We start from the raw sequence: 19054 nt of genomic DNA, 5'->3' as shown, positions 1-19054 counted from the left end.
TGGCAGTCTGTTGGCCAGCCCCACCATGTCTGTCCAGCTCCATGGGGTATACACATGATGACCATTTCTAACCACCAATGGGCATATTAGGTCTTCGTCCTCCTCTTCTTCTGTGGGGGCTCCATACTGTCTTCCAGATCGAGTGCGACTGACTGGTTCCAGGCAGTCCATCCAGTCGGTTATATTCTGTTCTAAAGCCGCTATGTCTTTGGCTACACATTGTTGTCTTTGCCTGAGTCGGGCCTCTTTTGCACTCTCAATGATGATCTCACCAGAAATTTTTCGGGTGGGTGGCTCTATAATGTGATTCCCTTGATTGGGCGTCGATTGTTGTAATATTCTTCTTTCCTCGGCGTCCCTATGTCTTTGTATTCTTTCCTTCGCTAGCCGAAGTTGCTCAGCTAGTTCTTCATTATCTCTTCTGGCCAGATCCAGTGTGTCACAGAAGCTCTTGTGCCACTCTTCGGAGCCTCTATAGCCTGTGAAGGTCCAGTCGGCTGACTTATGGTGGGAGGGGATGGTTTTCAGTGGACCTCGATGTGCAGGCGGAGCCTTCAGGTCTCTCTCTTTATCCTCGTCTGCCTCCGTGTCACTGTTATTTGTGGCCCCCCCTGCTGGTCGTAGTGAGCGACCACTTACTTTCGGACTTGGAGACCTTGTATGATCCATTTGACAGACTGAGGACCTGTCTCCTTGTGGCTCTCGAGCTTTTAGTGTCAGTGTGAATTTGCCCTCCACATCCATGCCTTGGTCCTCTTCACGAGTTCCTAATACAAATTGTCCAGCTGTCTTCCCCATATCATGACGTTTATATGGGGGTGGCTCTGCTTCCCAGCTCGGTGCACTGGCTTTAGTCTCTTTGGATCTTTCCTCTGTCATTTTTTCTCTTTTCTGCTGTAGCCTCTGTGCTTCCTGCTTGAACAAGGCCAAAACTTCTTTTTCTTCAGTGCGTTTTTTGTTGTTATTTACGTTCTTCTGCTGATCTTTAATTTCTTTTTTCTGTATTTCTACCGCAACTGCTTCACACATCACCGGATCAAATGATCCCTCCAAAGGCCATTGCCTGCCCCCATGTGACCTTTTGTGCCACTTTTTCATACATTGGTTGGCCTTAATGCGTTTTCCTGGATATTTTCTTAGTACTAAGTCTAGCGGGGTACTTTCCCGACCTTGACCTTGAGAGTTACCCATGTAACCCTGACAAACGCTATGTGAGGTGTTTCTATGGTGTTCTGGTAGTCCCTCAGGGGCTGTTCTGATCCAGACCAATAACTTGCTGGCTGTAACACCTGTTTTGTATTTTAAACCCTTAAAAGGATTAAATTTCCAACTGTTATGCCCGTCTTCTTTTTCTTTAACTAAATATGAAAATTTACCTGTTTCCCACCGAACCTTCCTTGGGACCACAGTCAGAGTCAACCTAGGAAACAGTTCTTCACCTGGATCGGTTGGTAGTGTTACTAAATGATTTAATGGTATGCTAAGTTCTTTATTAGGGTCAGCACAAAGCAGCTCCAGCCACGGGGTTAAACCCTGATGCCACAGACATCTTATCAGCAGCTCCCAATTAATTAGAGGGAATTGTTCTTTCTTTTGCTTCAGATTGATTACCTTAGTAATCTGCCATAATTCTGATTGATCTCTTGTTTGTCCTGCCAATGTTCTGCTCCTACCCTGTCAAAATAGGTCCTTTCCAGCCAAAAATGTGTCCTGATTCCCTGGGTTTCGATGTCTCCGTCAGTCAAGTAATGTTCTGGGAGTATTATTTCATCATCACTTAAGTCTCCCATCAATGACTGTCCCAAGCATTGATCAGTCTGTCAGCTTTTTCACTATAATCTAAGCTTTATCTCTTTTGATTTATAACCAATTTTATTTATTTAATCCTCTTACAACCCTAACACTTCCTAATGTCTTTGCTCCCGACTTTCTATTTTCCTTCTAATTTTTTTTTTTAACTTTCTGCTTCTCATCTTTTTCTGCTATGTTTGTTTATTAGTTTTCTCTCTTTGAAATAATATCTACCTTCTCTGTATTTACATAGCACTCTTCTCCTGTCTTTTTCTTCACTGTCTCTGTTTCACACTTTCCTCTCTGCCTGTCATGCACCTCCCAAGTCCTCCTGTTGGGTCTAAATACCTCCCCCTCGTACTCTTTCACATTAATCTTGTATGTCAGCCAGCTTGCAAGCCCTCACAGCTTTTTGCTTGCACCTCCCCGCTTACTCTCCACTCTCCCACACACAATTTTCAACAGCTTTATACACAAAAATTATTAAAAACAACTTTCTATATCTCTCTATCTAGACTTCTGCCACTTTTCACTCCGCGGCTTTAAACAACCTTTTTATTCACTTAACACCAATGTGTTCTGTTTAAGCATGTATCTCTTCTTCACGTTAGACAGCTTCTCCGGCGCTGTCAGCAACTTCATATATTACTTTTTTTACAAGCCCTCTTTGAGCGTACAATATTTCATTTACTTCTACGCCTTACCGCGCCTCGCGTGCGTATCCTGTGCTTAATATATTATTTTTCACCAGCTCCTTTCTGAGCATACAATATTTCATTTATTTCTACGCCTTACCGCGCCTCGCGTGCGTATCCTGTGCTTACTATATTATTTTCACAAGCTCCTTTCTGAGCATACAATATTTCATTTATTTCTACGCCTTACCGCGCCTCGCGTGCGTATCCTATGCTTACTATATTATTTTCACAAGCTCCTTTCTGAGCATACAATATTTCATTTATTTCTACGCCTTACCGCGCCTCGCGTGCGTATCCTGTGCTTACTATATTATTTTCACAAGCTCCTTTCTGAGCATACAATATTTCATTTATTTCTACGCCTTACCGCGCCTCGCGTGCGTATCCTGTGCCTTTCTGCACTTTCTTCTACCTTTTTTTTTCCACTTACTGAGCTCCTCATGAGCTTAATGTGCCTTTGCACTGAAAATATTCTCTTTTTCTTTTCTTATAAAAAACTCATATTACTGTGTACTTAATTACTTATTCTTCTCCCACGCCCCACAAGCGTGTATTTGGTGCCTTACTGCACTATTTTCTGCTTCATTAATTCTCATGTATTCTGCACTAACTCTTCATTCATTTTTTTTTTTTTTATAGTTTTCTCTTTTCTTAAAAAATGACGTCCTTTATTGAGCTCTTTTACTTACTGTCAGCGGTGCCACTTTGCACTTTCCTCTTTAAATCTCTTTATCATGTACGGTATTTCTACTGCGCCCCCTCAGGCGCTTATCTTGTGCTTTCTCTGCACGTATTCTCTTGTTAAACTCTTTTTTCTCACTTATTTCACTTCAGTCTCTGTTAAACTCTTTAAATAACCTTTTGTATTACCTTGTATCTATTTGTCAGTATACTCCCCTAAATTAACCCCTACAGCGCATGCTATCAGCCGGCACGTTAGTAACGAATTTCAACACCAATTATTCCCCAGGCATCCAGGTTAGTTCTCCACGCACTCTTTCCGCACCAGAGTTCATGAACATTCCTGACCTTTCACTCACATAGACATTCTTTTTCCCGGGAACACACACACCTTCTGAGCATTTTATCTACAAGGCCTGATAATTTTCAATCTTATCTTTTTTAGTCTCTTATCAATTTTCTTAGTCCAGGTTCTTTTGGGTAAGAGGCAATTAAAAATATCACCTGTCAACTTGGGCGGAAATCCTGACTCACTCCTCCAGATCGTGCAGAAGTTATAAAAGGTTTCTGCTTACCTTTTAGTCGTGATCACTGTTATTTACGGTCTGGAGGGATGAGCTGGACTGCCCCAGGCTGCCGGAGTGCCCCTGGACCCTCCTGAAGCTGGCTCGCCAAGTTCTGTCGCGGCTCGTCTTTAGTCTTCTCAGGATGTCGTCTTTTAGATAACACAAACTAATTGCAAGTGATATGCTAGAAAATGACACAACACTTTAGAATAATTCAGCCTTAAGCAAGATAAAATGCACAGAGTTTTTAAGTTTATTTAAGCCTTCGACACAAAGCTTAGACAAACTGAGTCCTCTAGAGAGACTGAATATGACAACCGCGCTCGTCTATTTATTGGAGACCCGCGGGCATCGCTCCTCCTTCGACTTTTTTATTTATTTCATTCCCAAGACATGGTTTTCTATTGGAAGCGTCCTCTAGTGAACCCTAAGCAGGTGTTAGGCCATTATTTCAATGTGACAAACGCTCCCATTAAAACATGAAGGATTTACAACTGATTTTTTTAAAAGACCTTCAGCCACAGGTGCAGCTGGCCTGAGGCCCCCTCCGCACGTGGCCTCAGCCACACGTGCAGCTGGCCTGAGGCCCCTGCACGCGGCCTGCGGGAAAGCACCTAAAAGGCCTTGGAAAGCCCCTGACAGACTAAATGACTAATAGAGCCCTTTTTTTGGGTTGAACACCTGCTAGTTCAACCAGAGGACATACAGTTCGGATCAGGACACTTGATAGTTCATCACAGTTCAAATATGGACCTAAAAATTCTTCTACAATACTCTGGGGGTGCTCTTCTGCACAGGGGACAGGACAACTGCACTGTATTGAAGGGAGGCTGGATGGGGTCATGTATTGTGAGATTTTGGCAAACAACCTCCTTCCCTCAGTAAGAGCATTGAAAATGCGTCATGGCTGGGTCTTCCAGCATGACAATGACCCCAAACACACAGCCAGGGCAACTAAGGAGGGGCTCCGTAAGAAGCATTTCAAGGTCCTGGAGTGGCCTGGCCAGTCTCCAGACCTGAATTCAATAGAAAATCTTTGGAGGGAGCTGAAACTCCAAAGCTGAAAGATCTAGAGAAGATCTGTATGGAGGAGTGGACCAAAATCCCTGCTGCAGTGTGTGCAAACCTGGTGAAAAACTACAGGAAACGTTTGACCTCTGTAAGTGCAAACAAAGGCTACTGTACCAAATATTAACATTGATTTTCACAGGTGTTGAAATACTTATTTGCAGCAGTAACATACAAATAAATTATTAAAAAATCATACATTGTGATTTTTTTTTTAAGATTATGTCTCTCACAGTGGACATGCACCTAAGATGAAAATTTCAGACCCCTCCATGATTTCTAAGTGGGAGAACTTGCAAAATCGCAGGGTGTTCAAATACTTATTTTCCTCACTGTATATATATATTTCTTAGCATTGTGCATTGTTATTTTTTGGAAGATTTACAACAGTGATTTCCCTTGTATTTATTTATAACAAAGTGTAAACTGTGACAAAGAGAAATCTTGTGAACATACACCCACTGTATATTTAATCTGCTGGTATTGTCGCAAACAGACTGCTCGAATCGTTTGTTTTTACCTGAGAGACGAGCTCAGAAAACCTGCCAGAATGTTTCTCACTCGCACTAATTGGAAAAATCTCAGTTTGCATTTTGTAGTAAACAAACAAGCACTGAACTGGAAGAAGATGTGTTTGTCAAAGGATGTTTTCAGAATAACTTCAGTGCTTTTTGTTATAGTTGTTGTAATGTGACTGTCTGCTTTGCATCAATTTAATTTCGGTGGTTTTATTTATTTTCTTATTTGCTTTCATTCAGTTCCAAATGGACTAAAAAATTCCTTCTCTGTGTAGTACGAGCATCACTCTCTTTGAATGAGATGGCGACACTTATTCTTTTTTAACATTCCATCTCAATGCTCACAGGAGGCCATAAACTTTAGCATTTTCAAATCATTTTCTTTCATCATTTAACATTGATGCACAGTTGGTAACATCTCTGGAGTTATTCTATAGGAGTAAAACATTTTTGGCAGTGATGTTTTCATTAAGTTTCTTCCTAAATGTATTGTAATTGGCCTTTCCTAGCTAACAGAATACCTGCAGTGATGGACTCAGGGTATTTTTTTTTTAAGTCTTGTTCTTCAGAGTACAAAAATACATGACACATTTATAAAAGAAGAAAGTTTATTTGTTTGTGTTTTGTTACTACCCAAAAATATAGTGCAAGGGTCATTGCCCTTTAACAATGTATGGCTCCAATTTCTGAATTGAAGAAATGTGGACTGATCATAGCCAAAATTTGTATGTAATTGCAGTTTGCCTGATTCCATATGAAATTGTTGCTGATTACACCCGATTACCTATGATTACTATGCAATTTCTTTGTGTGTGTGTGTGTGTGTGTGCGTGCGTGCATGTGGCAGCATATGTACAAGTTTCTTTTACCACATTTTGCCCACACATTTCCAAAAATCGAACATTTCTCTGTTAACCCTCTGGGGTCAACGCCGTTGAATACGACGGCTGGGACCAAGCTTTACTAAATTATAAATTACTTTTTAATGATATGAGATAGAAACTCGGGTTAGGGCCATCTTTGTACTCCTCATAGAAGCTGTATGGTGATGTGCGCAATGTGAATTTCCAGTCAGAATTGGTTCACCGTCACATGGTTTTCCAAAATCCAATCGTAGGGCAGATTTACCTCACGTGATAAACCAAAGACCTTTTTCAGGAGTGATATCTTAATAGTTGGCCCGTTTGAATAGCCCCCTAACTCCTTCAATGCACCCTGCGCCATTAAGCACAGCGAAAGTGAAAACAAACAGAGAGCCTCGCATGACAATCTCGCATGCTCAAACAAAGAGTGTGTAACTATCAGGATTGCTCCACTAGTTTGCATTTGAATGTTACTGGATTACTCTGTGGCTCTCTCCCTCTGGCATAAAGCACTGTTTACCATATAAATGGGGTGAGGGAGAGGGGCTGCTCCTCAGACTGGAGCATAAACGCATAGACCATTTTGTATATATTGCTCAAAATGTGCATTTGTGTTTATTGTTTGAACTTTTTTGTTGTACAGTCTTTCACACAAGACCTCGACTTGCCTTTATAAAGTGTCAAAACAGTTGTTTATTATAGTTTGCTGTGTGTTTTGAATAAATGTGTGGAAAATTATTTTCCCCTTTACTTTTATCTTTGTTATTACTGATTGTAAACCTTTATTACACTTAAAAAACACAACAAAAGTATACATATTATAAAAGAACAGGTTGTCCTGAAAAAAAGAGACATAAAACTTGATTGTGGGATGCAGGGAGAGCTGTTAACAGCAATAATAAAACATTTATGCCAGGCGAGTGAACTGTCCAAAAAATGCCCTCGGGCCCCAGAGGGTTAAAATATCAAAACTGTCCGCTGTTATAGAGTGCAACAAGTTTCTCATGGATTTCATGTTGCTGAAGAAAATCAAAAGGAGACTTCTGCTCTGAAAAGGGGAGGTCCTGATTGCTGCATATTGTGCTCAGTTGGGTTTCTGATTGGGCATCCATTTTTTGCTTTTTGTTTGCTTTGTTTTTGTTTTTTGGTGCTGAAATCACAGACAAAAGTCATACGTATCAAAAATCGGTAAGGGGAGTCTTTGTGGTGACAATAGGGGGAAAAAGCATAAAACCATTATAAGGTTATTATTCAAACACCATATAGTAACATCATCAAGAATTCAGCACATTGCAAAGTGATTGATTATTGCAGTGTCATATTGTCATGTTGTCTTGAAAACATAAAGGACCTAATGCACGTGGGCTTAAGTGCCCCAGCAGCAATTGACACTATTGTTTATTTTTAAAATATCTTCTTAGTTTGATGTAAATTCACCATCAGTTGACTGGATCACTAACACCAATAAAATGTGCTAAATTCACATGTAAATTGTTTCTGTAAATATAATGATTTTGTCAAAAATCAAACACAGATGAGACAGATCAGACTGGATGTTGGGCATTGACGAAATCAAGAGAAACAGAGTTTTCTTGTATGTGTGTCTTTTGCGGGCTGTGTCAAGGACTCATGCTGTGCATCAGTGGACGTTATCTACGAGACATTGGCCACTTTTCAAATGAGGGATATTTGTTTTCTTGTTTCTCTAAATGAGTGTCACATTTATAAGAAGGAGCTGAGCCTAGTGCCATTTTCTCTGTGCTACTTCTTTCTCAGGTCCAGTGGAACATGTCCAACTCCTTGCTCCCTTTGTGGCCATAAGGAACAAGGAAGTGAACATCACAGCAGTGGTCTTGCCAACTCACTCGCGCACCGTCACCTACTTCTGGTGGCTCAGCAACAGCACTGAGGTAATATTTTTGTGGCAATGTTGATTAACAGTCATGTCAAGCGCTGTTTTGTAATGGTAGCTACTTGGCCACGCCAGCAGATTCTATCAAGTGCTGCAGTAAAATTTAGCTTATTTTGCTCAGGTATCCTTTGATAGTGGCTTGCATTATGAGGGAATGTCAACTGTGAAATTTTGGGAATGTAGCACATTTTTCTGGATGTGATCCAACATGTACATGCCTCAGTGTTGAGGTCTCCAGCGGCTGGACAAGGCCAAGAACATACCCACATTTCATCTTCCTGCAGCAGGTAGATGACTATTTTCAAGAGGTGGGGATGGAATGGTTGTCTGCCTGTGTCGTTGCCATCTAGGACCCAGGGTGGTTCTGTCGTGTGGCAGATGCAGCAATGAGTGGCACCAGCGTGTGCTCCCAGAACTGATCTGACTTTCATTGTTCCTATGCAAATATACCCCACATGGTGTCGCTAAATGAGAGGGATGGAAGCTGTATGAGATATTATAGCATTGATCTCTATTATTTTGTGAATGTGATGCTAATCACCACACAAGCATTCACCATTACAACTGAGATGATAAATTATTTAGTAGAATCGCTCACTGGGTAGAAGAGTTGCAATACACAATGGACACACAACTATATAGTCTGCTAGCTGTCAAGCTCATCAGGCTTAATTTTCAAGACATGGTCAGGTTCCCTATGTTCAGGTATGATGTTTCATTGGAATTTAGTGTAGATATGCAAGACTATACATTTTTGAAAAGTGTATACAATAGTGAATTAGAAAATGGATGATTCCATGTTCTTGTGGTGGTAATCTTTGATTTGTAAAATTGCCTGCTTCTAGTTCTTTGATATCTTGGCTTCTAGATGACATAGTGTCTTGTTTCCATTGGCTAAATATACGAGGGCTGTCAATAAAGTTACGGTCCTTTTTATTTTTTTCAAAAACTATATGGATTTCATTCATATGTTTTTACGTCAGACATGCTTGAACCCTCGTGCGCATGCGTGAGTTTTTCCACGCCTGTCGGTGACGTCATTCGCCTGTGAGCACTCCTTGTGGGAGGAGTCGTCCAGCCCCTCGTCGGAATTCCTTTGTCTGAGAAGTTGCTGAGAGACTGGCGCGTTGTTTGATCAGAATTTTTTCTAAACCTGTGAGACACATCGAAGTGGACACGGTTCGAAAAATTAAGCTGGTTTTCAGTGAAACTTTTAACAGCTGATGAGAGATTTTGAGGTGATTCTGTCGCTTTAAGGACTTTTCACGGTGTGAGACGTCGTGCAGCGCTCTCAGGCGGCGTCATCAGCCTGTTCAAGCTGAAAACCTCCACATTTCAGGCTCTATTGATCCAGGACGTCGTGAGAGAACAGAGAAGTTTCAGAAGAAGTCGGTTTCAGCATTTTATCCGGATATTCCACTGTTAAAGGAGATTTTTTTAATGAAAGACGTGCGGACGGGTCCGCGCGTCGGGACGCAGCCGACGCGGTGCGGCGGCACAGGAAAAACACCTCCGTGTTGATAACCATTTGTAAAATCCAGGCGGCTTTTGATGGCTTTCAGTGGAGTGAGTATATGAGAAATTGTTTAACAGGCAGGACATGTTCCAACTTGTCCTTAAGGCTTTCAACAGAGGTGTTTTTCCTGTGGCGGAGCGTCGCGGCGGCTGCGTCCCGACGCGCGGACCCGTCCGCACGTCTTTCATTAAAAAAATCTCCTTTAACAGTGGAATATCCGGATAAAATGCTGAAACCGACTTCTTCTGAAACTTCTCTGTTCTCTCACGACGTCCTGGATCAATAGAGCCTGAAATGTGGATGTTTTCAGCTTGAACAGGCTGATGACGGCGCCTGAGAGCGCAGCGCGACGTCTCGCACCGTGAAAAGTCCTTAAAGCGACAGAATCACCTCAAAATCTCTCATCAGCCGTTAAAATTTTCACTGAAAACCAGCTTAATTTTTCGAACCGTGTCCACTTCGATGTGTCTCACAGGTTTAGAAAAAATTTTGATCAAACAACGCGCCAGTCTCTCAGCAACTTCTCAGACAAAGGAATTCCGACGAGGGGCTGGACGACTCCTCCCACAAGGAGTGCTCACAGGCGAATGACGTCACCGACAGGCGTGGAAAAACTCACGCACGCGCACGAGGGTTCAAGCATGTCTGACGTAAAAACATATGAATGAAATCCATATAGTTTTTGAAAAAAATAAAAAGGACCGTAACTTTATTGACAGCCCTCGTACATTGTCAGGTTCAAGGAATCCAATAATGCTAATTACAAAAATGTTGCATATTCAAACCCAAGATAGCCACCTATGAGTGTGACTTAGCCCACATGTGCATTTTTTGGAATTACCACCATTGGATTACTGCGCCCTCAAAATTTTTATTTATTGATTTATTGAGCATTGGAATCAAGATCCTAGGCCATCTAGAAAGTAAGATATTGAAAAACTGAAAGCAGCCAGTTTTACAAATCCAAGATGGTCACCATGGTGGCTTCCGGGAAAAGGGAATAATCCATTTTCTTATTGGCTATTGCATGCACTTTGCAAAAAGGAATAATTTATATATATATATATATATATATATATATATATAATTTTTTTTTTCTTCTTTCTGTTTGTGCCTCATTTACAGTCAATGGCAATGTGCTGTGTGGTTTTGTGTAGTTCTGGTGTTCAGCGCCTTGATCAAAGACATTTGGAAAAACATCCCCACCAATCATCTAGTCAAAGTGAGCTGTCCACAAATTTTAAATTGTTCATGTTGTCAAATATGATAATTTGTTCCTTCTTAGTTCCTGTTGACTATTCCCAAACTACTACAGATACAAGTGGTTATGGTTATATATGGCTAGAAGTGGTGTGTCACACTCCACTTTGATCAATGCCATTCAACGTGACCTTGATTTGTGACTCTGAGGTATGCAATTTTGAGGAAAATGTGTATCTTTTTAACACGACTCCTTCAAGGCTGCAAGAGATACAAAAATGATATGGATACCAAATGCCGGAGTGGGTTTTGGTGTTCACCTGACCTTTTGTTTTGCTCTCAACCTGGAATTGCCCGCAGCTTCCAAGACCACCTCTACAAAAGTTGGACGATGGCAACACACATGCCTTTTTGATTGTGGCCATCAGATGGCACTGCAGAAGCAGTGATGCTGTCATTGTGAGAGAAAAAGCTTTGATAAAAGCTGCAAAAATTCAAGTTGGTTTTGTTTTAAATGGTATTGTACCTAGTGATGAAGTCCTGCCTTCTCAAATATCACTTTGCTCATGTGACAGCTTGCTTGGTTATCTCAAATAAAACTTGAGAGGTAAACGCCAAAGGGAACATTCTGGAATGTTTTCATCAAGCCAGCCATTTTGGTGACTATTTTCAATTTATTCTATTTCATATATAGGTAAACAGGGTAACATTTTCTTTACTCAAAAATATCAACTTTGATTGTGACTATTTTCATGATAATTTGTTTTTAACTGATTTTGAACAGTTCCATAGAACGGATTTAAATGTTTTAAATTTTGAAATCAGATATACAGCTTCATCCAATGGAACCACGGTTTAATCTGTTTGAATGGGGGGAACAGATTGTTTTGAGTGGTTGCTTATGAAGTAGCTGATAGCTTTCAGTGGATTTTGAGCTGTAATTAAAAAGGGATTTGAATACGTCTTTTTGAATTTGGGGCTAAATATGGTGGCTTGAAAAAGGAATACTTTTCATTATTGATTTTTTATTTTTTATTTTTTATTTTTTTAGACCAAACAGTTAATTGATTAATTAGAAATATAATTTGGGGCATTCACGGACAAAATGTCCTCTATTTATGTAGGCTTCTGTTAAAATTAAGGCATTACTCCATAATAACAGACTGGTGGGATTTTCAAACACACATAAATAAAAAGATATAATATATAGTGTTGGAATTAGCATTGGGTTCTTGATGAAGTTGTCTCTCCGGCCACATTTATTTGCTTGGCTGGTAATTTGGGGGCACCGCCTTAAGAATAATTATTTGGTAATTAGAAACCCCAGTGACTGTGGAGGCTATAATGCATGATTGACATCATTTTTATAGCCATCAAAGCATTGATTAAGCCCTTGTGTCCTGTAAATGGAGGCGTGTCAAGTTGGAAGAAGCCACTCCCACAGGACAGCACTATTTCATAACACTGCAGGCGATCATTCAGTATTGATCCACAGTGAATCTTGTCTTTAGGGGGATAAGTTCAACCAAAACAAAGTATAGGTGGATGTCAGTGGCTTGAAAATATCAAGCAACACAACTGAAGCATTTGCACTTTAATTTATCACTATGCAGGTTTGTAAGTTGTGTGTTTGCAGAACATAAGAAGATTTTGTCATCATTTTGCTTGTAGCCAGTGATCACATTGGAAGGGAGCATCTCCTACACGTTCACCAGTGAGGGAATGCACATGGTTACAGTGCAGGTTTCTGCAGCCAACACCATTCTGCAGGACACCAAGGCTATCGCAGTCCAAGGTCAGTGAACGCCTCACAACATGTCTGCACTCTCAGAGCATGTTTGCTTTTCTTTTTCAGGGTTTATTTTATTTTATTTTGTCTTTTTTTCCTGTTTGAAAGCAACTCAGTGCTGCAGAAGGTTGGCATTGTATGTTCTACTTAAACTCTGATTCTGTCTTTTGTAAAAAGTAGTGGAAGTTTAATAAATTATATTCCATTAGTTCAACGCTCTAAAGAATAAGTCTTCATTTAGAATAAAACACTTCGGCTGTAGGTGTCTGTACAATGCAATGATTTATTTCCGGGAGACGTGTCAGTTGTGACATTTTCTAATTATCTCGAAGTGCATCTGGTACATTTAGCCAAAGGGAAGTGCAGGGGATATAAGAAAGCCACGTCTTTTCATCAAGTTTTAACTACCTGAAACTCAAGTTGAGGAAAATGACAGTTGGCAAAGCTCACTGAGTATAATGCCCCCAGATCTGACTGAATTAATGGCTGATTCTCCCCCGACTCTTCTCAACAGAATTCTTCAAATCTCTGCTTTTATCTTTCTCCCCTAATCTGGATGAGTTCAACCCTGACATACCCGAGTGGAGACAGGATGTGGGGAGAGTAATTAAGAAGGCTCTACTGCAAGTGAGTGATTTTCATTTTCCCATTGCTTCTCTTTTTTTTTTTTAACTTCCCATTTCTTACTTTCTGTATTTTTATCATATACGTTCTCTCTTGCACTCGCTCGATTACTTCCAGTGCCTCTGTTGCCTTTGCTACCCAATACACTGGGCTCGTTTGTGTAACAAGTGAATGGCCTCGGGCCACTCTGTGGTAGATCAGAAGGCTGGTATAAAGATGACTCTACTCTCTCTCTTCTTTGAGGACTGATTCTCTCATTTTGAAAAAGTCGCCACTGAAATGATCGCACAACATGTGGACTTTCAGGTGATGATACATGTCACTGTGTGTGTGTAATTGTTCTCATCATGTGTGGGAAGCTCAATCATCGTTGCTAAGCACCACTTGTGCACATTTACAGCTGATAAATGGTCACTTTGAATTTAAAGGTGTTTTTGGTCATTTCATCAGCTCCCTGGCCATCAGAGCTGAAGAAGAATGCTTTGGAAGGAATATTAAAATAACTGAGGGAGACCTCAAGAGTGACAAGGTACCCAGTGTAGTACCCTTGATTGTTAAGCCACCTAAATTAACACTTGCACAAATTTAAGCCCAGCACTGCCACACAATTCGTCGTGCCAGTGCGACCCGCTTTGTCCCACTGGATGCCACACTTTTTTCTGCTGGATGCCACATTACATGAAATAACTATTTCATAGCGGATGATGTATTTGCTCTCAGAACCTGGCTGATGAAAGCATCTCTCATCACAGAGATGCTTTCATCAGAGGAATCACAGAGGAATTCATGAGGTGGAGAATGCATTTGGAATCTTCTCAAAGTTAATTATTTAGAATATTTATATTGTAAAAATGGCTTGGTAAAACAGTTGCATTGTCATTCCTTCTTATGAATTAGATAATGTTTCTGGAAAATTATTTGTATTATGGATATAACATCTCGTCGTAATCAGATGAGCTACTCTGTGGCAATGAGATGCATTGGCTCCCAGTGACACACAGTCTTTTTGAATAGATTGCGCAGTGTTCATGTCTACTTCACAAAATTAATGCATGCCAGAGATTTTGAACATTTCAAAATTTTCTTTGTTCACTTGCATGCAGCTGTTCACAGCTCACACATAGTTTACAATAGTTTACTCTTGCCATATTGCGTTGCGTGTGTGTAAAGGTAGCTTTAATAATTAGCAGTGGGGGGCACAGTTACACTAATCTGCTAACCGCTAATTAGCAAAGCTAGCTTTTTTAAGCTAGCTAACTTCAAAACATCAGTGGACCAAGTTGCTGCTAAATTTAGTTCCGACAACTTTTAGCCCGCTAATGTTTTTTACGTAGCTAGTAATGGTGAAAAACATGTTTAAACCCTGCCGGTTCCTGTCCGCTACGTATTTTGCACAGTGAGGCAGCTGAGAGGAGCTGAGCTCAACTCTACCCCAGCAGAAGGGGCCTGGCCACCAAAAAAAAAAAAAAAAAAAAAAAAAAAAAAGTAATTTTCCTTCACAGCATACAGTGGAGCAGCCGTGAGGTTTGAAATGGAAAACAGGTTTGACTTATGGTTTTGATTTATAAATCAAAATAATCCGGATTGAATAACTACAATAATGTCAACTCTGTCATTTGTACAAAGTGAAAATATAACACATATCTTTTAATTTTAAAATAATGGACTAATTCTGAAGTTTTGAACATTAGCACACACAAATGCCCAAAGGGATTATGGGTAAACAGCCTCCGCTCACACTGATTGTTTGACTCATTCATTCTATGTAAAAACCAACACAAGTTAATGTGACGTGTGTTGGTATGTATGTATACATATGCTTTTGGAAAATATGTATTTTTTTTTCACTTGTAAACAAATGGCATTTCAAAAACCAAAAGGTCTGTTTATTAAGTTGTGATTTAACAACCGTGTGATATACATTCTATCAGAAGCGTTGGCGGTATTTAAACTCAAAATCAACTTGTTAATAGCTGAGAGTGTACTGGAGACAATACTGAAAGTTATCGGTTAGTGGTTAGCTGTGGCTTCCGATAAACGTTTTGGTGATTTATCGGTTTAGCATTATAGAAGATAATTTTTCAGTTAGCTGATTAGCGGTTATTGAAGCTAACCTTTTGGTTAGCTGTGCCCACCACTGGTAATTAGTAAATTTAACTGTTCTGCAACTGTGTTGTTATTAATATTAATTTTGACTGAAGAAAGTTAAGAGCTTCTGGAAAAGTTTTTTGTCTTATTACAAAAACTATATAAGGCCCCAGGTTCGCTTCCAACCTGGTTCTTTCTGTGTGAAGTTTCCATGTTTTTCCCATGTTTGCATGGGGACCCTCCCTGTAATCCGGGTTTCTCCCAATTCCAAACACATGCAGGTTAGATGAATTGGTGACTCTAAGGTGTGAGTGAGAGTATGGATGTGGTTCTCTATCTATGCTCTGGCCCTGCGATGGGCTGTAATGTCGTCCCTGTAGCCAACACCTCGTACACCTGTTGCTACAACTATTTGCACACACAAGTGCATGAAAGACAGAGGGTGCACTATGCGAAGCTATCACACCCTTTCATGGCAGGTGCAGGCCAAATTCCAGGTGACACGCACAAACATCTAACACTGCTCGCATGGCACTTAGAAAATGTGTGGTCAGTCGCACGCTTGGCACAACAACAGACTGCAGACAATCACTATTGTACTGTTGTGAAATTGGTCTAAGTTCCCCACGAGTGTGACTTTGCAAACACACACACTGACACATAGGTGTGTGTGCTCCATTCACGGGAGGCGTGGCTTCCGACAGAAGCAGGATGGTGTTCTGTCATTCTGGACATTCCAGCGACACAACACCGACTGTGTTTGGACAGTTATGGACTAACAACTGTCTACTGTGTCTGATTGCTGTTTTTACATGGACATAAATAAAAACATATATCACCGTGGTGGCAATAAGCTGCAGCAAGTGAGTGCGCACACAGAGCGGACACTGACAACCCCCAGGTTGAAACAGACTGTCAGATCAGAACACGCAGCTGGCGATCTGACCATCATATCACCCATGGGAGCTCTGTTTATTTGTTTATTTGTTTATTTGGATCCCCATTAGGATCTGCAGTGTAACTGCATCAGCTACTCTTCCTGGGGTCCATTCAAGTTTTAATTACAATTCACAAATACACATTTCAGTACAATAACACAACACATTTCCATTAAGGCCTGTAAAACACAATGAAAACTCATAATACATTACAATGCTTCAGACATTTGCTTAAAATAATACTTGTATGTTCCTTTTTAAAACCCAGACCACTGCTCAGTTCCCTTAACTTTTGTGGTAAAGGATTCCATTCTCTCATGGCTCGAAACATCACTGTCCGTTGGCTCTGGTTTGTTCTACATTTAGGCAGAATGAAACACTGTCCTTTGGCATGCCTAGTTGGATAAAAATGAGTATCTTTGCTGAAAGGCCGTTGTTGGTAAAGGACAGACGGTATCTGAGTTATAATATTTCTTAAAAAGCTTGATTTTGCATATAACCACCTGTCCCTTACCAAAAGCTAAGAGAGGTGCTTATGCATTGTATCTACACTCGTCCTAAAGCCACATTTTAATGCCACACGTGCAGCTTTATTTTGCACAAGCTGTATTTTTTTTACATTATTTACTGAAGTGTTTGACCAAACGACTGCACAATAATCCAAATGAGACAACACTAAACTTTGAATGACATATAGGATCACTGATTTAGTTAAATATCTTGAACATCTTCTTATCACTGCCAAACTCTGTCGCATTTTAGAGACTACATTATTTGTTTGTCCCAGGACAGTTGGCTGTCATTGCAGACTCCAAGGAGCTTGACTTCTTCCACTTGTTTAACAACCGTGTTTTTTATTACAAGATTTAGTTGAGGTTTGGCTCTTAAGGAATATTTAGTTCCAATGACAATGCTTGTTGTTTTTCCTACATTCAAAATGAGTTTGTTGTCTTCATTCCAATTTTCATTTTTTTAAATTTCCTGCTCAAGTTTTGTTTTAACTTCCTCAGTTGATTTCCCGGCCAGATAGACTGTTGTGTCATCTGCAAACATTGAAATGCTTGCTGTATCAAGCACTAATGGTAGGTCATTTGTGAAAATTGAATATAAAAGTGGACCAAGACAGCTGCCTTGTGGCACACCATGTTTGACAGTTTGAGCATTTGAAAAACATCCATTATAATACACTAATTGTTTTCTGTCACATAAGTAATTACTAATAAATTGCACAGCAGATTTGGACAAGCCATAACATTCAAGTTTTTTTTAGAAGAATTTTGTGATCAATGAGATCAAAAGCAGCGGAGAAGTCTAGTAATACTGTCCCAGTAATATTACCTTTGTCCATTTCCCATAAGCAGTCATCTGTCATTTGGGTCAGTGCAGTCACTGTTGAATGTTTTTCTCTATAAGCATGCTGATAGTTTGCTATTAAATTGTTATCTCTAAAATAAGAGTTAATCTGATCATACATAATTTTTTCCATTAATTTAGTCAATACAGGGAGTAAACTAATAGGTCTACTATTTGTTTCAGAAAATGACATTTTTTATTTTTTGGCAATGCTATAATTTTTGATATTTTCCAAGCCGACAGAAATTTATTTTCATTAAAACATTGATTAATTATGTGAGTTATGGCTGGTGCAATTATTGAGGCTACAGGTTTTAGGAGGCGCCCATCTAGTTCATCTACTCCTGGAGGTTTATCTTTTAGTGTCTTCAAATATTGTTCAACTTTATTTATACTTAAAGCCTTAAAGCAAAAATTACACTTTTTTGATTTCATATTTTCTTTTATGATCTCAAATGACTTTTTTCATTTTTTGATTGTAAATTATTTCTGAATGCATCTCTCTTTTCTATAAAATAATTGTTGTCTATTGATTCAATAGAATTCAGCATTAGATCATATCTCACTTTTACTGGCAAGTGACTTTGAACATAAGGGTGATTCTTAGACTACGGGCACTTATGTCCTTTGATCATATTGTATGAAAAACAGAAAAAAGGGGAAATTTCACACTTTTATAGTTATCTTTACAATGAAAGTGTGTTAAGAAATTTGTTCTAGTAGTCTATGATGACTTTTTCACCTTTTTTCAGCATCATTATATGCAAATATTGCCATTTTGTGCTTGTCCCACACCCAGACTTTTGATCTTCAATGATAAAAATGAATGGTAAAGAAATGTTTTTTCTAATGTTTTAAAATATCTCTGAATAAAATATCAGTAAAATAATCAAAACATAATTGGGGTATTCAATGTCATACAACTGTTGTGATTTTTTTAAACAAAATGTAGTTGTCCCACACTATTGCCATAATTTCCACCACAACACTGTAATGTCCCTTTAAACAGTTTGTATGAAAGATTGTTTGGGTAGTTTCTATGGAGATAAACAGTGACATCAGAGCACATGTATATAGCACCAAATCACAACAAACAGTTGCCCCAAGGAGCTTTATATTGTAAGGCAATGGTGTGGTGGAAATTACATTTACAAGGCCAATAGTGCCCGTAGTTAAAGAATCACCCATAAATTGCAACACCACCTCCATGTGCATTTCTGTCTCAACGGAATATATTGTACCCATTGACTGTAACTGAACTATCTTCCAAAGTTGAATCTAAGTGAGTTTTCGACACTGCCAGTATTTGAAAATTGTGCTCAGCACTTAAATTTTCAATTTCAATTAGTTTGTTTTTTAAGCTACATATATTGATATCAATAATGATAATATATATTATGCCAAAGATTAAGGTTCATGCAACATCCTGAGTTCTGCACACCACACAGT

At 39.6% G+C, this 19054-nt stretch overlaps 1 protein-coding gene across 1 annotated transcript in view; it reads left to right on the top strand.

Moving 5' to 3' along the window:
• The window catches only part of sorcs3 (sortilin related VPS10 domain containing receptor 3), a 646076-nt gene that overhangs the window by 594478 nt on the left and 32544 nt on the right, over nucleotides 1-19054 (top strand). Inside the window, exons 20-22 of the mRNA XM_034187360.1 lie at nucleotides 7962-8095; nucleotides 12485-12608; nucleotides 13117-13229. Of these exons, the coding sequence (XP_034043251.1) occupies nucleotides 7962-8095; nucleotides 12485-12608; nucleotides 13117-13229 (371 nt within the window). The remainder of the gene's footprint in view (nucleotides 1-7961; nucleotides 8096-12484; nucleotides 12609-13116; nucleotides 13230-19054) is intronic.

The sequence above is a fragment of the Thalassophryne amazonica genome, chromosome 15, assembly GCF_902500255.1.
Source record: "Thalassophryne amazonica chromosome 15, fThaAma1.1, whole genome shotgun sequence".
Taxonomy (NCBI): Eukaryota; Metazoa; Chordata; class Actinopteri; order Batrachoidiformes; family Batrachoididae; genus Thalassophryne; species Thalassophryne amazonica.
The sequence above is the reverse complement of the archived record's forward strand: the minus strand, read 5'-3'. Positions and strand labels throughout refer to the sequence as shown.